The 20,218-nt window shown below is 38.8% G+C and overlaps 1 protein-coding gene across 3 annotated transcripts; it reads left to right on the forward strand.

The window, feature by feature from the left end:
• The first annotated feature begins 109 nt into the window (after positions 1-109).
• Positions 110-18,323, forward strand: LOC124638700 (ATP-dependent translocase ABCB1). 3 transcript variants are annotated; one of them, XM_047175739.1, is made up of 25 exons: positions 110-122; positions 1,209-1,322; positions 3,666-3,772; positions 4,827-4,884; positions 5,401-5,679; positions 5,903-6,003; positions 6,946-7,117; positions 8,068-8,239; positions 8,518-8,645; positions 9,024-9,248; positions 9,458-9,583; positions 11,320-11,523; positions 11,629-11,799; positions 11,888-12,074; positions 12,448-12,533; positions 12,855-13,016; positions 13,209-13,313; positions 13,535-13,696; positions 14,024-14,227; positions 14,494-14,735; positions 14,952-15,111; positions 15,407-15,601; positions 16,172-16,378; positions 16,869-17,015; positions 17,412-18,323. In XM_047175739.1, exons 2-25 carry the CDS (start codon positions 1,218-1,220, stop codon positions 17,604-17,606), a joined length of 3,900 nt encoding a protein of 1,299 aa, XP_047031695.1. In that variant the 5' UTR covers positions 110-122; positions 1,209-1,217; the 3' UTR covers positions 17,607-18,323. The 3 variants fall into 3 exon arrangements, 2 of the variants coding, with proteins under 2 accessions (XP_047031695.1, XP_047031687.1); XM_047175731.1 differs by lacking the exon at positions 110-122 and having other exon boundaries at positions 1,168-1,322; XR_006985394.1 differs by lacking the exons at positions 110-122; positions 1,209-1,322 and having other exon boundaries at positions 3,284-3,772; positions 17,412-18,201; positions 18,243-18,323.
• The last annotated feature ends 1,895 nt before the right edge of the window (positions 18,324-20,218 follow it).

The following is a 20,218-nucleotide window of genomic DNA, read 5'->3' on the forward strand; positions in this document are numbered from 1 at the left end:
GCTTTTCTATAATACCGAGTTTGTGTTAGAAACTACTAATTTTGGAAACTTATTTTGGACACTAAGTACTGGTGGCAACCCTAACCTTGGCCTTCTCCCCTCTCTGGTTGGCCCGTCGCGCCGTGAGTAATCTCAGAATTAAACTATTTCATAAGAATTTCATTTTCATTTTAATTTGTGTATTTCTTCTAAAAATGTGTTTTTTGTTATCTATAGATCTACAGAATCAAAATACTGTAAAAACTTAGGCAACACTATTTACATCCGATAAACTTATATAGGTACATAAAAGAATACCATAGTACATATATATCGATGAAGAATACTAATACCGAAGGCATATTTAATTTTATGGTTAAGCTGCGGTGTGGTAGCTAGGTCTCAAAGTTAAAAGAAGGAAAGCAGAAAGCAGGAGATGTACCTAGGACTTAACCTGATGGACCAATTAGGTTCCTACCTAATTTTTAAATTTTTGTAGAAGGTCTCATCTGCCCGATTTGCTTAACTAGATAATAAAATGGGCAATAAATATTCGCATATTGTTAAGCTTGTTAACACTGGAAATTATTGCAAAATAGGTGACTACCCACATATGCGTGTTTAGTTATTTTATGTAGATCAGCTGTTTTCCGATTTTTCAGTAGTCTGACGTCATAGGTGACGTTAGAACCATGACGTCACAGTTCGGAAATCTGCGTTATCTAAAAGCCATGTGCGAAGCAAATGATTTCATAACGATATGACTGCCGCCGCTCGTTCAAGGACGTCGCCACTACTTATTATTAAATCTCTGGACTAAAAAACATGTAACGTAAACATACGAATACGGTTGACTGCGTTGTTTCATTGCGTTAAGTATAATAATGACATATTTACCAAAGGCTGAGTAGGAAAATTGTAAGAAAAATTACATATAAATGAATAGGAATACTTACAGTAGTTCGGCTGTCGCTGCCGTTAGAAGCTACCGGATTGATGTAGAGCTATTTGAAAACATACCATATCCAGGTATATAATAAATATTTGGGAGCACCATGTACGGTTCCATACAAAGTACAGACACACATTTGTGCCGATCCCATGTAGTCTCCATACAATAATTTAAGCGCACAATCATTTGGCGAGTTGATTGTCATTCAGTTTAATGATTTGCGAGGAGTGGCCGTTGCTCAGTGGATCGTGTAGTGTATTTAGTCAAAATGTTTCAGCCTCGGGTAATGCTAACATTTATGGAGGTTCCAAAGAAAAGGAATGTGGTGGCTGCCTCCAGCCCTGAGGAGCGGTTCAAATTGATACCGTCGAGTGGTACTCCACCGGAGAAGGTAAGCCAACTCACGTACGTAGATTTTAAACCCCTTGATCTTCACAACCATATAGTAAACCACATAAAAGGTCATTTTAATTCCTTAATATTTGCGTACCTATCTATACTTTGCTTAGGTAGATATTAGAAGTAGTCAGGTGGTAACACGGTAACACCAAGCTTGTTGTTTTAATATTTGGCCCAAAGTCAATTAGAGTCAAGTTTGCAACACATTCCATCAAAACAGCTTAATTTTGTTATGTACTTATACCTATTAAAATCGGAAACTCTGCTAATTATTTACTTTAATTTATACGGGTCTGTATTTTACTGCCGCTGTTTATTTTTTTTGGATAGATTATACCTACACTAAATAGAAAGTAGGGACACCTCAAATAGTAAATTATGACACTCACAAAACAATGTTTACACTACAACAATATGAAAACAAACCATTGACTTTTGAAAAAAGAACAACTTATTTAATCAAAGACTGGATCTTAAGAAATCTGTCACTCGTGCATTAGTTACGCCCAACTAAAATGTAGCAGGCTTTGTTAAAATTGTTGTGGAAGTGACAAAAGTCTGTACGCTGGACAATGCGCGCGCCCAACGTCTTGTTTACGAAACATACTTTATGGGAAACAATAGTGTAGTGAATCCTGTGGCCCACCGTGACGGACACTCACAATGGAGGTGCCCCATAAATCACAATCATAATGAATATTGTCCATGGTCAGTTTTTATACAAGACAATTTGAAATTGGAATATGGTTTTGGTGACATTCTTAGAATTTGTGGTGTTTTGTTAAATTTTATTATTTAGAGAACCGTTAAGTTATTTCGATAGTTTGTTTCTGTGTGCAAATGCAATAAAATATATTGGAAAATTATTTTTTCTAAATAATGTGAATTTAAGTAGGTATGAAAACAAACAGTTTTCGATTAATTCTGAGTAGATGGAATCCACATATCCACTTATCTTTGTAGATATTAGGTATTATGTAAATGAATCAAGTAAATTGTGTGTTGCTCTTATTTTGTGATACCTATGTTAAACACTACAAGAATCCTTATGCATTCAACATAATATAGGTAATATAAAACCCTTTGAAAGTGGCCTTAAAATATTTAAGCTAAAGCAAAATGAGATGATTTGCAAAAACTTAAAAAGTCGCTGTTTAGTTTTGTTTTTCCATACATAAATAAACATGTGCAAGTTTTAAATATCAAATGCATGAGAAAATGCAAAAACGAAAGAAAATACATATCTGACTACGATCGTTGCTTACAGACAAGTCTAATAATGTTGCGTCACTTAATCAAACAGCAACAACAAGTGCCTATCGAGCTTCAGTAGGGCAATACATCATTTTCATTTCGAATAGATACTATGATTTCTATTACAATTGGCATCAGCAAAGCCATCACCACTAACATCACAGAAGTTCGTCACCATCTCCCAATAGAAAAGTAAACTATGAATAATTGAACATGTCACAAATCAAGGAACGTGACCATGATATTGCTTTGTTTCCGCGGGATTATTTTTACGTCGCTTCGATACAATGTCGCAGCCTTGAATCAGCTGGACTCCGGCAATCGATAGCATGAAGGTGCGCCGACAGGCCAGCCGGGACAAACACACTTGGCTAATTATGAATCAGTCATAATTTCTACGAGCTTTGTAAAAGTTGGGGTTTATTCATTTCTTTCCACTATAAATGGTTGTTATCTACTGAATCGTGGGAAAAAGCGTATCGTAGCGTAGCAACTACTTTGAAAGACAAACAAAGCTATCTATACTTGAGTGTGTTCCCCAACTCGGACTTAAGATTAGCATTTAAAATTATGTTTGACTTAATTCAAAGGTTAGGTCAATTTATTTCCTCCTAGTGGAGAAAATGGGATCAAAACTGGGAAAAAATAGAATCGATACCATGAAATTACTTAAGTATTTACCTGCGAGTTTAACATAGAGTTTAGCTAACGAACGTGGAACGCCGAAGCGGATGAAAAACGAACCGTTTCGCACCAAATTCCTGACTATTTGTAGCTTTAGCTTTCCCGAATGAAGAAATCGTGACGTTCATTGCCTCACCGACACTGTTATGAACTATACGTTATACATTATAATCGCATTGTGGTTTTAGAGTGCCTTTCATGCTTTATCGAATTGATATAACTATTGATAACGTATCATGGGTAGGACGTTAGTCGCGGATGGGTATAGCTCGGATAAAGGTGCCATCGAATGAATCCAGTACATTAGTGCAATGAGTGTCTAATACACAGTAGCTACATCTTCTTGTAGTGCCTAGTTTTGTGTAATTATTTTTAAGTTAAATTATTTATAATGAAGGACTCCGACGGAAATGGGTGGCAACTGAAACCAGGTGACAAGGAGAATGGCAACAAGTTGCCAGACCCTTTAAATGGAGAGTTCCCGAAAGGAAAAGACTCGGACACGTAAGTTTACATTGACATTTTCTTTGTACGTGTGTAACCCATAGTAAACATGCGAACTAATAGTAAATCTGCAGATACGGTGCTTGTAAACTTGAATGACACTGAACACAAATTGTTTCAATTGATCAGCAACTCTTATTAATTAAAGCCCGGCGCGCAATACAATTTTATCATAATAAACAACACATCTATGCTGTATCACAAATGAAACGCACTAATTCTGATTAGATGTGATCTCATCACTCCACGACACTAGAAAAGTCTTCTACATTTCAGCTATACGTAAATTAACCGTAAGTTAAAAATAAACTAACTATATTCACTAGAAGGTCGCGTTACGTTACACGTTTCCTACTGACCTATCAACATTCTTTTTATAATGTTACATGACGGACGAGACGGCTGTTTTTCATGATAATTCATTATTTGGAATTTATCAAAACTCTTATCGTCATGAATTATAATACTTATTGATCGTAAAATTTGGTATAAGCAAGCAAATTGTAGCTTTTAATATTTGCTGAATCGAAGCTATAAAATGAGAGTAATATTAGAGCATGCAATTGTGATGTCTATAAAATCCAAAATGATCAACATGTCAGTTCTAGAACTGCAACCTTGATCTTAATCTTGAGAATTTCCAGATACAGTCTGCGTGGGCACATTTATAAACAATGTAAATAAAATTGTTTTTGTTTAACACAAAAAGCTTAGAAATAGAAAGAGGGATCATCGTTGCTGGTCGATACGAGAGGATTCTGATGATTTGTTCTCTCCTCAGCTTGGTTAATAATTTATTGTGATCCCCGATCATCATTTCACCGTTTTAAATAAGTTTCCAAGCGTTGAGCGGTAAAATAATAAACTTAATTGACACGGGTTGCTTCATTTACAATACCTACGTATCATCAACAGTTTCGCCTGTGCTTTAAAATGGAATACGTAGGTACTTACCTACTCGCAATAGAAAAAGTTCAATCTATAAGTAGTATCTAAGCACCTTCCAATGTATAGTATCAAGTCCTTATATGTAAACTGAATATCTATTTTGCAGAAGTTCAGAAGCCGATAGCAAGGCAGATGAAGTCCCAAGCATAGCATTTATTACACTGGTAAGCTCTAAACTGTTTTAATTCTCAAATAAATATTTTTTTCTTGATTTGGTGGCAAAAAAGTGCTATACAAAGCACAAGAGCATAAGGGATTAGATCGATTTGAAAAATAAGTACCAACGCAGAACTAACTAGTTTTAGACGCACATTAGAAACATGCATGAAAACCGTTTTATTTTCTCTATGCGTGCGCCACTGTCGTAGCACTAATATCGATCTGTTTCGTCACTTCATGCTTTTAGCTTATTAACTTTAAGGCTGCCACTTCACCACTGATAGTAGCACCTAACGTCAATAATAGAAATGGAATGTTCATGTAAACATTACCGCTTATCACCTAAACACGGACGTGTTCAGAATGGCAAGCCATTTGCATACCAAAAAGTTTCTAATAGGGACACAAATGAGTTGTTGGACTCCGTTTCAAGTATAACTTCTAATAATAAAGGTAACCTAATTAAATAAAAAGCTTAAAATTAAACTTATGTATTTTCTAGCCATATCCTCTATTTTCAGTTCAGATTCGCGACGAAAAAGGACAAAATATTCATAGTTTGTGCGTTAATATGCTCAGTAGTGGCAGCATGTTCTACGCCAATCAACACATTACTGCTAGCGTTCTTACTAGATGCTATGGTAGAGTATGGAAGTTCTATCAGAGATGGGACACCGGACCCTGACACCTTCTTAGAAGCATTGATGTTCTTTGCTATTTATAATACCGTCACTGGAGTCGTGCTCATCGTCCTCTCGTATGCCGCCACCGTGCTGATGAATATAGCCGCATATCACCAAGTACGTAAAGAACCAATTTTACATTAAGAATTAAAACTTCAATTGTTTTAATTTATTATTATGTCACAAGCATCTCTTATAATATTAGAACATAAGTAGATAGCATAGTGTTTCTTAGGTGTTAATCCAGATATTGTTTTCCATAAAGTACCAAACCTACTTATATTGTTATCTTTGATGAACATCTAAGTACCCACTACAACTAAATGGGTTTCATCTCCAGGTACATGTAATACGACAAGAATACTTAAAAGCAGCACTAAACCAAGATTTTGCGTATTACGATATACATAAGAACGCTGACATAGCTTCCAAAATTAACAGGTAAGTCTAAAGGTTATGGCACATTATAGCGGCACCGCAACAGCACGGCTCCACACCAGCATTTAAGTTGTCATGCAATTTAGAGCATTAAATCGTGTATATTATAATATATTTCGTAATGTCAATATGAAAAAGCCAACGGCGAGCAGTCAGCGTGCTTGCCGCTCCCACACAACTCGACTCGCCGCCCGCGTGCTGCAAACGAGCGATCCTCATGCGTACAGCGCGCCGACGGCGTGCTAATTGCGCGCCGACTCCGAGCCGGCAGCGAAACAACGTCATTACGTCGTGTTCGATCATAACATCAATCATAATCGTCTTAAAATAATATTGAGTTTGCGGTGACAGTAAGCTTACACCTCGCGGCCGGCGCGCGGCCGGCGCGCCGACGGTGAGCGGACGGCGCGCCGACGGCGAGCGGACTGCGCGTGGTTGGCGCGCTGGCAGCTAGCCGTAGTCTTAATTCGAGGCGACGCCGTGCTGCAGCCGTGCTGTTGCGGTGCTGCTATAATGTGCCACAAGCTTAAATTTTAATTCGCTAAGGTGTAGGACACATAAGAACTTTTAAAGTTTTCCTAAGGATGGTTAAAGAGTCGTATCGTTGTATTTTACTGCCTTCTTGAAACTTTCATAAGAATAACTCGTCATCACAGTATATTTATCGTCCCACTGCTGGGCACAGGACTCCTCTCACACATAATGAGGATTGAGCGTTAATCACCACGCTTGCTCAAAGTGGGTTGGTGTTCAGACTTTATGGTTCAGGTTTCTCGAGATGTTGTCCTTCACCTTTTAATCAGCCATTGCTATCCAAGATATACTTAATAAAAGTTGCATTGCCTTGCCTGGCCTGGAATCGAACCCATACACTGGTACATGAGAGGTTGATGGATTTACTTACGAAAGTAGACTATCTAGGCTCATCAAAATGATTGCTTACAGCGATGTAGTGAAACTAGAAGATGGTATAGGCGAAAAGCTGGCCACTTTCGTGTTCTACCAGGCAGCTTTCTTCAGTAGTGTCATCATGGCTCTTGTCAAAGGATGGAAGCTGGCTCTGCTATGTCTCATATCATTCCCTGTCACTTTGACGCTTGTCGGTGTCGCTGGACTGGTGAGTATCAAATATATTTTGTTCTTAATTTGTAATTACATATATTTAAAAGATGTCTAGAAGAACTTATCTACTAAGTTTATGTTTCTCAACCTGAGAATGTAATGGTTTAATATACTGATAATATTATACATAATATTCAAAAGTTTTAAGCTTAGCTGTTTTGAGTGTGATGTTGGTACTTTGAATCTTTAATAGGTAATGATGGCGTATGAAAGAGAGAAAAAGGTTACAGTAACTTTTTTTTTCAAAATTTAACAAGCTGTTGATCATGCGTCCAGCACCTGTAAATAGTGTCATTGTTTTATTTATAAGGATTAGTAATCAATTTAGGTACTTATATTCTTAATCTGTATCAGAGAAGTATGGTGAAATGTTGTCGCAAAAGATAACACATATTAACGTAATTATTATTTTAGCAACAAGTTAAATTGTTGCGTCATATTCCGTGTTAGGTTCGTGTAAAACCTGAGATATGGAACACTAATAAAAATACCAATTTTGTTTATGTGTATACTGATAGGATATGTTACTATACAATCTTTATCTTAATAAGGGATTAGATAACCATAATTACAGTTGTAACCATCATTGATCCGGCTTTTCCGTCTCGCCCATTTACCATCGTCTTACATTACGTGCTTGTGAGGAATTGCGCGTCATCTCAGGCCCTTACAGTCAAGTTTTAGTTCCTAATCTAGAAGTTGATTATTAGTAGAACTCTTTTTGAACAATATGCACCATGGGTAACAGTAGTAGTAATAAATTGAAAAAAATAAACATTAAATAATACTTATCATTAATGTTCCTTCTACAGAAATGTGAGAGTTGCCCATATTTTGGTTAATCATAGTCCTTTAGTGCGAGACTCACATCCCGTTTAGTCCCTTACAATTCTGCTCATTCCATGCAAGAAATCGTATGAGAGATGGTTGTAATTTTTTTTATAGGTTGGTGCCAGATTTGGTAAGAAAGAGGCCATAGCCTCCGGCAAGGCTGGTGCCATAGCCGAGGAAGTTATATCTGCCATACGTACAGTGTACGCCTTCAGCGGCCAGTCCAAGGAGATGGTGAGGTACGAGGGACATCTCAGAGAAGCCAGGAAAATCAACATCAAGAAAGGTAACGTTAAGAACTGGGGACTATTGTTCTACCTTCTTGTATTTATAAGTAGGCGATTAGTAGGCTCTAGCTGTCCCCATTATATTGCATTGTCCCGATAGCCATAAGATTTGCGATCTCACAATGTGGTCTAAGCTGGTTAATAAAACACAACAAACTACAGGACAGAATAAAATATATATTTTCGTGCTCACCTACATTTAACAGGACCTACCTACATACATACTTCGTCCATCCTTTACTTAATAAGAAGACATAATTTCGACCATTCATTTCAGGCTTCTTCAACGGCCTGGCCATGGGACTGTTATTCTTCTGTATCTTCTGCGCATATGCCCTCTCCTTCTGGTTCGGCTACAGGCTGTTGTCCACTGATGATGACTATGATATTTCTACTATGATAGCGGTAAGGACTCGATTTATTCGAAGCATTACAGCTAATTTGAGAGCAGAAAATGTTTGAAAGTTTAACATTGTTATGATGCAGTGATTAATCGATTATTTACGTCACGACTTATATGTATTTATTGAGTCAGTTGATTAAATTTTTAGCACCCATATCTTTAATTGATAATCTATGAATAAATATCTCATCAGTCTGTAGTTGTTTTGACTGACTCATTGAGCTTATTAACACTATATTGGTTTGTATCTACTGGTTAGGTATATGATGAGCATAAGACAATAAGATTTCTCTGCCAGATGTACCAATGTTGCTATTTATTGCAGAATTCGTATGTATTTATAAACGGAGAGGAGAATTTACATGAAAATGTCTATTCAGGTATTCTTCGGTGTGATGACTGGTTCGGCAAACTTCGGCATATCGTCGACTTTGATGGAGGTGTTCGGGTCTGCCCGAGGCGCAGGGGCCCAGATCTTTAACATGATCGACAATATTCCCACTATTAACCCCCTGCTGAATAGAGGAACAACGCCCCCTAATATTCAAGGAAACATCGAGTTGAAGAACGTTATTTTCCATTACCCATCCAGACCTGACGTTCCGGTAAGTTTAAAAAAAACCAAAATACATCTAATTAGTGATGACATTTCAAAAAAATTAACACCCGTTGCGGAAACATGCTGATTTGAAGTCGGTAAAATGCATACTCTTGATAAGATAGTAATCCTACTTCCCCTATTCTAGAGTACGACAGACATCTAGGTTATCGATGCAAGACCACTCGATTACATTGTTTTATTTGTTCCCTACAGGTACTGAAGGGAATAAATATCAGCGTGAAACGAGGCCAGTCTGTGGCATTGGTCGGCCACTCCGGCTGCGGGAAATCTACCATCATACAGCTGATCTCTAGGTTCTATGACGTCATTGATGGCAGTGTGAGTATGAATAAACCTAATTTACATATGGTTAAAAGACAGGTTAAACCAAACTCGTCAGGTGGAAGAGGTTAATAAAAAGTGCTTAAATTTCATCAGCAACTTTAAGGCCTACCTAATCTTAAGTAGATCGATAATTTTTACATCATATGCGTAGAATTACCAAGAATAGGAAAAACCAATTCGATTTAATCGAAAATGATTAAATGTAATTGGTAGTTACGTCAGCTTCAGCTCTAACTTTTATTAATAGCGCAATAATCGTTCCCCACTCTATATCACCCTATCACTTATCTGTTACCATGAAAACGATAACATTGTACGTCCAGTTTACACCTATTATCTGCATCATTCATTTATATTTATCTTAAAAAAATAAATAAAACTTAGTACCTACCTGCTATAATTTCCAGTTTAGGCTTTCCCCGGTAATTTTCATGTTGGCTTCTAGTATGAACAGATGCGTATTTACAGAGTGTACATAGCCAAAACGCATCCATAGGAAACTGCTCGCTGATATTTTGTAATGCTGTTTTTTAATTTGTGATTTCAAAGTATACACGAATTTTGCGTACTGCTCGCGTATAATTCGTAGCTTAGACGTGCACATGCATCATTCCAATTTATACACGGTCAAATTTAACTATATAAAATTTATATTAGGTAAAACATTAAATAAAAATGGCTTTGAATCTGAGTTTGTTTATTAAAAATGCTAATTAAACAAAAATGTATGTTGCCTTCTAAATTATTAAGTCAGCCACAATTAACGAGCATCTAAATAATACTATCTTAGCCACTATAGTTATCTTCTAAGTAAACCACTCTAAATACAACTCAGCATGATGGTTATTTTTTAGCATCTTTTGTAGCAGGCATTCTAACAGTAAACTTCTAAAATACTATTAAATGACATCATAAAATATATTTAATTAGCTTCTAATTTTTTAACTCAGTACGTTTAAAATGTAAGCAAGCAACATGCAGCAAGCATAGCTTCTGTCACGGCTCCGGTGCTGCGGGGCTCCGGCGGTCCCATGCGAGCTTATCGTCGCAGATGGTTTTCACGCTCACCACCGCAGCTTCGGCTTGCGGCTGAGGCTGGCCGGCAGAGCCGGCTAAAACTACCTGCGCTTCAGCTCGCAGGCCGCCTCGCCCCTCCGCGCCTACGCGGTTTTGAATTGCACTCTAGGGGTAGGGCAGACAAGACTACGTGGAGTCGGTTTTGCAGCGATTCGTTTTCGTCACTAACTTCAATTTTTAATACAATGTTTTTTAATTAAACAAGCATTATTAATATTTAAATTAACATTAAATGCTAGGTCGTGTTTTAATCAAAATGGCGAGCATGCAACTGCTCGCGAATAGATTGGAATCGTAAAGTTTTTCGCGCCTATTCCAATGTATACACGATTAGTTTGCATGCGGACTAGCACTGTATATTATGGAACAAAGCAAGATACTTTGGCCACTACAAAATATATGCGAGTATTTGCGTACTGCTGCTGTATACATCGGAAGACTTTGTATAAAAAGTGAATTCCAATCTACTCGCGACTAGTTTCACACGCTTGCGTACTAGCCATGTATATACTGTAAATACGCTGAACAGATGCAGCTGACCTAAGCGCTTCATTTCCTTTGATCGATCTAGCCTATGTAGTTGCTACTTATTCACAAAGTCCTTCATTTCGAAGAAGAAAAATACCATCTTCTCAATAACAAAATCTTTTTAGGTGGCAATCGACGGGCATGATGTCCGCGACTTATCTGTCCGATGGCTGCGAGACCAAATCGGTCTCGTGGGACAAGAACCCGTACTTTTCAACACCACAGTCAGGGAGAACATTCGCTATGGGCGTGAGAACTGCACCAATGAGGAGATTGAAGCCTGCGCTAGACAGGCTAACGCGCATCAGTTCATTATGAGACTGCCGAAGGTAAGAAGAAGATCAAAATTTCAGGAAATTCCTAGCCATTTCTTATATGAAGTGTATTTTTTGGGCAAAACGACCTGGTTTATGTTACATGATTTTTGATCACAGGGTTACGATACATTAGTCGGAGAACGAGGAGCGTCTTTGTCAGGAGGTCAGAAACAGCGTATTGCTATTGCGCGTGCACTCGTGAGGAACCCCAAAATACTGCTATTGGACGAGGCCACTAGTGCTCTTGATACCTCTTCAGAGGCCAGAGTACAGAAGGCTCTCGATAAGGTAAGATTTTCATATACTTTGATAACTGTATGTGTGAATTAGAATTCACTCTTTTTAAGCACTGAATGTCTCATTTTCACAATTTTAGGCTCAAAAAGGTCGCACAACTCTAGTGGTAGCTCACAGATTGTCGACCATCCGAAATGTGGATGTCATATACGTATTCAAGAGCGGTGTAGTGGTTGAACGCGGCAACCATGACGAGCTGATGTCGCAGAAGGGACATTACTATGATATGGTCATGCTGCAGAACCTAGGAGCTGAAGATACTAATGGTACGATCGCTATAATATCTTTGCTGTTCCACAAGTCAAAGTTAAGATTTCTTTCAAATAGGCCTTTACAGGCTTCAGTCTCCAGTCTCTTATGAAACGACGCACTAGTTGCACAGTTCTAAAAGGTAAGTATCATGGAGAAGAGCCGGCAAGAAACTCCTTTAAGGTAGATACTTATAGTCTATGGGGTATGTCAATATATCAATCTGGAATCTTGTTCTTTCTATGTATGGAGAGGTCTCATAAGACCTTCTGATTGGTTAACATACACACTTACCAGATACAAAGTATGGCCATATTTAATGATAATACCTAGACCAGAAGTCCCAGTACAATTTAAAGACGGTCAACAAAGTAATCGTTTGACTTGCAGATAAGTCAAGACTCATGCGGGAAACGTCGGAAACAAGTGTAGACGACGAAGAGGATGAAGAAGAATTTCTCGATTTTAAAACTGGAGTAAGTAAAATTCCTACTAATAAAATCTTTCTTTCTTTCTTTCTTCTTCTTTCATTGTTCACCGTCGTTCTTCTCAATCATTCTATCCTCATTAGTCATTCCAGAATGTTCCAAAGTATAATTAGTTATGTTGGGCGTCCATTCTAACCAGATACAGTTGAATACCAGCTTATAACATGGAGCAACTGCCTACCTGACCTCAACCCAGCTACCCCGACCAACAAAATACCTTCCCCTAATCATTATAATCATCGTACTAGCGACTCGCCCCGGCACCGCACGATGATGGCAAATACTCAATTCTTTGATGTCTTAACCCAGGACACAGAAGACGACGTGGACAACGTTCCAGACATTTCGTTCTGGAGAGTTCTGCGGCTCAACAAGCCGGAGTGGAAGAGCGTCAGTCTCGCCAGTATTTGTTCGCTCATGAGTGGCTTCAGTATGCCTCTGTTCGCTGTCATATTTGGAGACTTCCTCGCCGTAAGTTTAAGTTATAGTGCATGTTTTATGTAGGATTTGCACCCTATTTCTCGCATTAAAACAGTTATTTTCCAAATAGACTTTCAATGGTCTTTGAACATCAACGAAGTGCTTGGTTGGCATAAATAGGTCCTATGGATACATAGTAATGATTTTAAATCAGAAAAATTCTTATATTGATCTTGTTTTCAGATTCTATCTGACCCGGACCCTGCTGTGGTTTTGAATGAAGTGCGTAAAATCGCGTTGATATTTGTCGGCATTGGTGTCTTCTCTGGAATCACTAACTTCATCGTGGTAAGAACACATAACACATCTAATTTGGACATATTATAATTCCTATATGTATTTGCATACTTTCATGCTGTTAAGAGCTGTAGCTACTGCTATCACTTTCTAAATAAAGCACTGCACTGGAGAATACAAAAGCAGTACCCACTGCTTAGGATCGAGTCGAGATCGCCAGTTTTTATACGAAAAGTTCCGAAAATATCGTCACCAAAACTTTTATTTCTTAGGTATTCTTCTACGGTATTGCGGGCGAATACTTGACGGAGAGGCTGCGGCAGATGATGTTCAAGAAACTGCTAGAACAAGAGGTCGGCTTCTATGATGACAAGGACAACTCGACTGGAGCTCTTTGTGCGCGACTGTCCGGCGAAGCTGCTACTGTGCAAGGAGTAAGTGTGTCTAAGGATTCATGAAAGCCTATATAATGTGGTTGACTATACGGCAAAATAAGAAACTGCAATCGAAATTTATACTTAGGTACTTTGTGAATATTGCCAAAAAGAGGCTCAAGCTTTGAGCAATTGAAAGTTTCTTTGCCGTTGCATAGGGCAAGCATTTCTATTATGGTAGCGATTTCTAAACCAGAACTATCGTAACAATCGTGAAAATGACCTGGTAGCAGATACCTCAAAACATATGACTCATCTCAACACATGACATCAGTGACAACAGTGACTAAAATATGCTACAAAAAAAACATTTACTTACTTCCCCAGGCTACCGGCCAAAGGATTGGCACAGTGGTCCAAGCAGTAGGAACGTTTGGTTTCGCGCTAGTACTATCTCTGGTGTACGAGTGGCGCGTGGGACTGGTGGCGCTGACCTTCGTGCCTGTCATCGTTTTCGTGTTGTATAAGCAAGGCAGGATGACATACAAGGCCTCCTTTGGAACTGCTAAGACTATGGAGAAGAGTTCTAAGGTAAGAATATTAGTGTTGAGGGTGAGAACGCGATAGATATATATTGGTAAAAATATTTATAATATCTCCATCCAGCAGAATCTACTCTGGACTTAATTTCCATCTTCTCAGTCGAAAATTACTTGACTATAAAGTAATGTGTTATCCCCTCATTAAATCTTCTACCATGGCAACATTTACATTATTATATCAGACTTAGGTTCATTAGGACTTTATTGAGAGTTCTTCTTCTTCGTAATAACATATATTTTTCCTTGAACATTTAGATTGCTGTGGAAGCCGTAGCCAACGTTCGGACAGTAGCATCCTTGGGTCGCGAGGACACCTTCCGACGGGAATACGAGAAGCAGTTGAACCCCGCACTGCAGGAGGCCATCAAGGCCTCGCACTACCGAGGCCTCGTGTTCGGTCTCTCTAGAGGAATATTCAACTTCGTGATCGCCGCGTCGCTGTACTACGGAGGAACGCTCATTGTTAGCGAGGACATCCCCTACGACGTGGTGTTTAAGTACGTTTTGAATAAGATCAAAGAGTAGGAGAGAAAAGAGAAGAAGAGGCTTCTCCCATTATAACTAAGTTGTTGGCTATGATTCCCCCGATATGGGACTAAGGTCTTAAATGAGATACAAAGAGGAAAAGATCACATACTTTGTGTTGTGCGTGTAGCGTAATTTTTTTTCACAAAACAGTCGTGAAATTGTACAAATTGTCCCAATCACCCCAGGTCTGCACAAGCCCTATTGATGGGATCATCGTCGGCCGCACAAGCGTTTGCGTTCGCGCCGAACTTCCAGAAGGGAATCAAGGCGGCCGGCCGCATCATCATGCTGCTCAACCGACAGTCCAAAATCACGGACCCCGTGCGACCTGCTGTACATAACTTTGTAAGTTATCTTTTGTAACAAATATTTCTTTTCGATTTTCTTGATTAACAGTTTTTTTTCCGATTTAAGAAAAAATGAGGAGATTCTCATTGTTCGTTTGTTTTTTTTTGTCTTTGTTACTTGATTTCTCGAAGACAGACCGATTTGAAAAAAAAATGTCTTTATATTTTGGGTCCCATTTTCACCAGGGTCATAATCTGATGACGGAGATCCTGGCAAATCGAGCGCAACTCTTGAAAATTGTTTTCACACATCGAATGAAAACTGATAAACCACCTAACCATCTTCCCAACAGAAAGGCACAGGTGAAGCCAGTCTCCAAGGCATCAAGTTCTGCTACCCGACGCGGCCGATGATACAGGTCCTCAAAGGCTTGCAGTTGGAGATACAGCGCGGCAAGACGCTGGCCCTCGTCGGCGCCAGCGGCTGCGGGAAGAGCACTGTTATACAGCTGCTCGAGAGATACTATGATCCTGATGAGGGTATAGTGGTAAGTACTCACTTTATCTTAAACTAGTGCTCAAGGGCCTGAAGTTGGAGATCCAACGCAACAAGACGCTTGCACTCGTCGGCGCCAGCGGCTGCGGGAAGAGCACGGTCATACAGCTGCTCGAGAGACACTATGACCCTGATGAGGGTATTGTGGTAAGTAAGGGACTCTCTAATATCTTAAACGATTAGGCATTTTTGTTTTTAAGTGACTCCTGTGGGTGGAGATAGAAAAGTGTTGGTCCATCCATGTTCATTCTATTGCCTTTTGAAAACAGAATTTTGTGCCATTCTTATATATTTAGGTGTAATCAGAATAGAAAAGATTCATTCACATTATTGATCACAATAAGGAATGGGTAACCAAAATCAAACTTATGTGTCTTAGTGCCAAGCCTCCATACGACATGTGAAAAAAAATTATAAACTATTTTCTTAACCTGAAATGAGACAACATCGGCCGCTAAGTCTGCTATCTATTATTTCAGTACAATATCAATAACTTCCATTGCTACTATACGAAGCAACAAACCTTCCTTTTTCCCCACTAACTCCCTTAATGCTCAACCAGGCTCAAGACGGCGTACCTCTCCCGAAGCTGCGCCTCGTAGACAGTCGTCGCGCGATCGGCTTCGTGCAACAAGAGCCGATTCTATTCGACCGCACCATCGGCGAGAATATCGCGTACGGCAACAACGAGCAGAAAGTCACGCAGGACGAAATCATACAGGCTGCTAAACAGGCTAACATACACAACTTTATTTCGTCACTGCCGCTGGTAAGCTTTTCATTTTGAAACTTCAAATATGTCTAAAAAGCTCTTTCGAAAAGGTCGAGCCAGTTGCTCGATTCCAAGGAGGAGACCCGGCAAGAAACTCTATAAACACACTTTTCAAAAACACATGTGTTCACAATAGTTTTCTTGCAGTACAAGTTATCCCTGAGATTAAGTTATACAATGTAAATTAAGCTAATGTGCTACGTAAGACAATAACGAACTCAATGTGACTCAGGAAACCATCAAGCAGACCAATATACGCAAATTTATTGCTTCATTGCCGAAAGCCGCTATACAACAGGGAAGAAGTTTCGATGTGGACCACTAACTTCAAATCATATAAGATTCGAGTCTGGCCATTAAATGCATAGGTACTTTGAGAAATAATTGATATGATCCGGATAAGGGAAGAAGTTCTCAAGGGGAGAATAGCTTGTATGTACTAAAAGTCGTCCAGTAACACCTTTACAAGTGAAATATTTGTTACCAGGGCTACGACACAAACATCGGCGCTAAAGGCACACAGTTGTCGGGCGGACAGAAGCAGCGCGTGGCTATCGCTCGTGCTCTCATACGCAGACCCAAGATGTTGCTGCTCGACGAGGCCACCAGCGCACTTGATACTGAGAGCGAAAAGGTAAATATGTCGTGGAATTAACTTATTGGTTTACTTCAATTTTATTCCAAATAGAAATCTGGGAAGTGTGTTCTTAACAGAAAACGGATTATTTCCAGTACTTAGTTAATCGGTATCTACCCTCTACCCTCTCTACCCTCAAACGCCTTCTTCGGAACCCATTATTGTAAAGTAAAAATCATCGACAGATGTCTCCAGGATCCCGAACTCCTCGTTGATTCACTCGTAGGTAACTGATCGTTTTGGCACAGATTTCGGTCACGGCGCCCACTATATGTTTTTGATCTACTAGAAGATGGTGCATAAACTACCTGCCTTATGGCATCTCTGCTCATTCTTTCATTCTCCGTGGCTATAACTAACTTGTCTAAAGAAACTCCTAACTACAATTTCCAGGTGGTACAAGAAGCCCTAGACGCAGCTAAAGCTGGTCGCACATGCGTGATGATCGCGCATAGACTGAGCACAGTTCGCGACGCTGACGTCATCTGCGTCATACACGACGGCTTAGTCGCAGAAACCGGCACCCACACAGAACTCATAGAGCGCAAGGGGCTCTACTACAACCTCAATAGAAGAGGCTACGCTTAACTTTAATATAGGCTTAATTTACGTGATAATATTGTTAAGAATAAATAATAAAAAAAGTGTTGCCGTAGCAAAAATGTTTGATGTCACTTACCACGTTGTTCTAGTTAAGAAACGCGTGAGGCGTCTCAAATGCTGTGTGTGATAATTTATTTGAAGCATTTTTGCATTATTAAAAAAAAATCTATAAGTGATATTGAAGTGTACCACCAGTTTATATAGCAATTTAAAGAATAAATAAAAAAATATATTTAAAATAAGTGTTACCTAAGCAAAAATGTTTAATGTTGTTTACCACGTCGTGCTACTTAAGAGGCGAGTTAGACGTCTCAATTGTTGTGTGTGATAATTTCGAAGCATTTATGCGATATTTAAAAAAATATTCTATTAGTGATATCGAATTGTACAACCAGTTTTTATCACAATTTAATGAATTTAAAATTCCTCATGTGATAATAATAATTACACCTTCTCAGTGTTTGTACTTACGTATTAACTGCCAAGAACCAGGAGAAACTGTAAGCAATTGTAAATAAATAGGATTTTATAGTTGACCTTTAGTTGAGATTTACATATTGAATTGATAGTTCTATGGAAACCGTTACCAGTGTTTAAAAAGGAAAATTTGGTCACATTGGTCGAAACGATTTCCGTAGATATTTTTAACTAAATGCCTACCTGCCTAATTATGTTAAATAAATATCTATATTTTTTGTTAAATCATTGTATTTTTTATATCATTAGTTTTTAATGCACCATCTTGTTAGAGATTTGTTTCTAAGTAATTCATTGATTCATTTTACCCAGTAAATCACGTAAAACAAACAAGTTGCGTATTCAGTCCCCAAATGAATAGCTATACCGTAATAAATTACTACAACGCACTTTTACAACTCGCTAATGATTTACAACTTATTGTATTTCCGCACAAAACAAGCTGGAACAACATAGTTTTTGTTTCACTCCATTACAAAAGTTTGACCAACTGTTGTCAGAGTTTATTGCCGAGGGTCCTACTTACAATGCCTTTCTAATAATCTGAAAACTACTGAATTATTAAAAGGCAATGCATTTGCAATATAAATACTTCTTGTTCAAGTTTTAATTTAATCGTTTTAAGGAGGTAGATGGGGTTGTTAGGGATGTCAAGTTCAGGACATTGTGAGATCCCGCATAAAAGTACTTTAGTGTTCCTCGTCATCCATCTATCCTATCAAACAGCAATTAATAAAAATTACTTGTTACATAAAACAATTAATGTCCAGCAGAGCGGCGTACGCCGGCAATATTAACTGATCGGAATCATCTCCACGAGCGATAATATAATAAATTAATTGTTTTATTATGTCACATCCCAGACGTGATAAAAAACCGACAAATTACCAAATTGAGACATCCCGCTATCTGCCCTATGGACACGTGAAACTCTTCAACGAATAACACCCGTCATAAGATAAAATAGATCCTATCGAGAAACAAAATGGTCGAGCCCTTTTTTTCCACCCCAGCGTGAGCTTTATGCTAATGAAACCCAAAAACAAACATTGTTATAAGCCAAATGTGTAACATACGATAAAAATAAATTAAATAATAAAGGGAATCGTTAAAATGGAAGAAATGTCCGTAATTTATCCACGAGTCACCTTTTAGGCATTCCGCGGATGCCATCGCGGCGGGGTCCCGCGGCCGCCAGCTCTAGACGCGATCTCCAAATAAAAAGGCGCCACAAAAAGACGTATTCAATAAGCCGTTGGCCATTACCGGACGTAATCGATGAAATAAATTAGTTATAATAAAATCTGTGGAGCCGCAGAGGGGCTCACTACATTAGCTGAATGTCTGAGCAGCGCTAGTGAAGCATGCCCTATAAAAAAAACTTAATCAATATTTGTCTAGGTCTAGGTGCGCTGTATGAAGTAAAAAATAGCAAGTCATGGTCTCTTTGAAAGTCTAGACATTGCATGACTATATTAGAGTATAGTATAAATATCTAATATAAGTGTGCTGAAAACAGGACTTGATGAATCATGCGCGATTTGCAAACAGATTCGAGTCTATTCGTATTTGATATCGAACCTATGTACCTATATAATGCCAATTTGGTATTAGACGCGTTCCATATTAACAGCCAATTTCTTTATCAAAAGTAAAATCCAAAGTAAAAATCAAAGTAATGTCTAAAGTAAAAGTAACGGTCAAATTCGCTTTTTCTATTAGTTTTGCTGTCACTTTAGCCTTGAAAAAAGGAATTTGACCGTTACTTTTACTTTAGACATTACTTTGACTTTTATGTTTGATGAAGAAACTTGCCGTTAATGTCTTTTATTAGCGTTTATAATTGCATTCATGGTACCTACTAAAATGTGACGATTGTCAACACTTAACAATAGAGGAGCCTGTACGTGTTTTCTACAGATATACTTTAGCCTGGAAGTTGGTGATTGATACACCCGTGTATCGGAGAGCACGTAAGGGTCAATTCCCACTGAAAGAGCAGCGGCCGGCAGCGGCCGTAAATGCAAGTGATTGAGCGCGAGCGCGGCGGGCCGCGCGGCGCCGCGCTGGGCCGCGCCGGGCCGCGCTCTTACATTGTCCGTGCTCTTACGGCCGCTGCC

This window comes from Helicoverpa zea, chromosome 2, assembly GCF_022581195.2.
Source record: "Helicoverpa zea isolate HzStark_Cry1AcR chromosome 2, ilHelZeax1.1, whole genome shotgun sequence".
Lineage (NCBI taxonomy): Eukaryota > Metazoa > Arthropoda > Insecta > Lepidoptera > Noctuidae > Helicoverpa > Helicoverpa zea.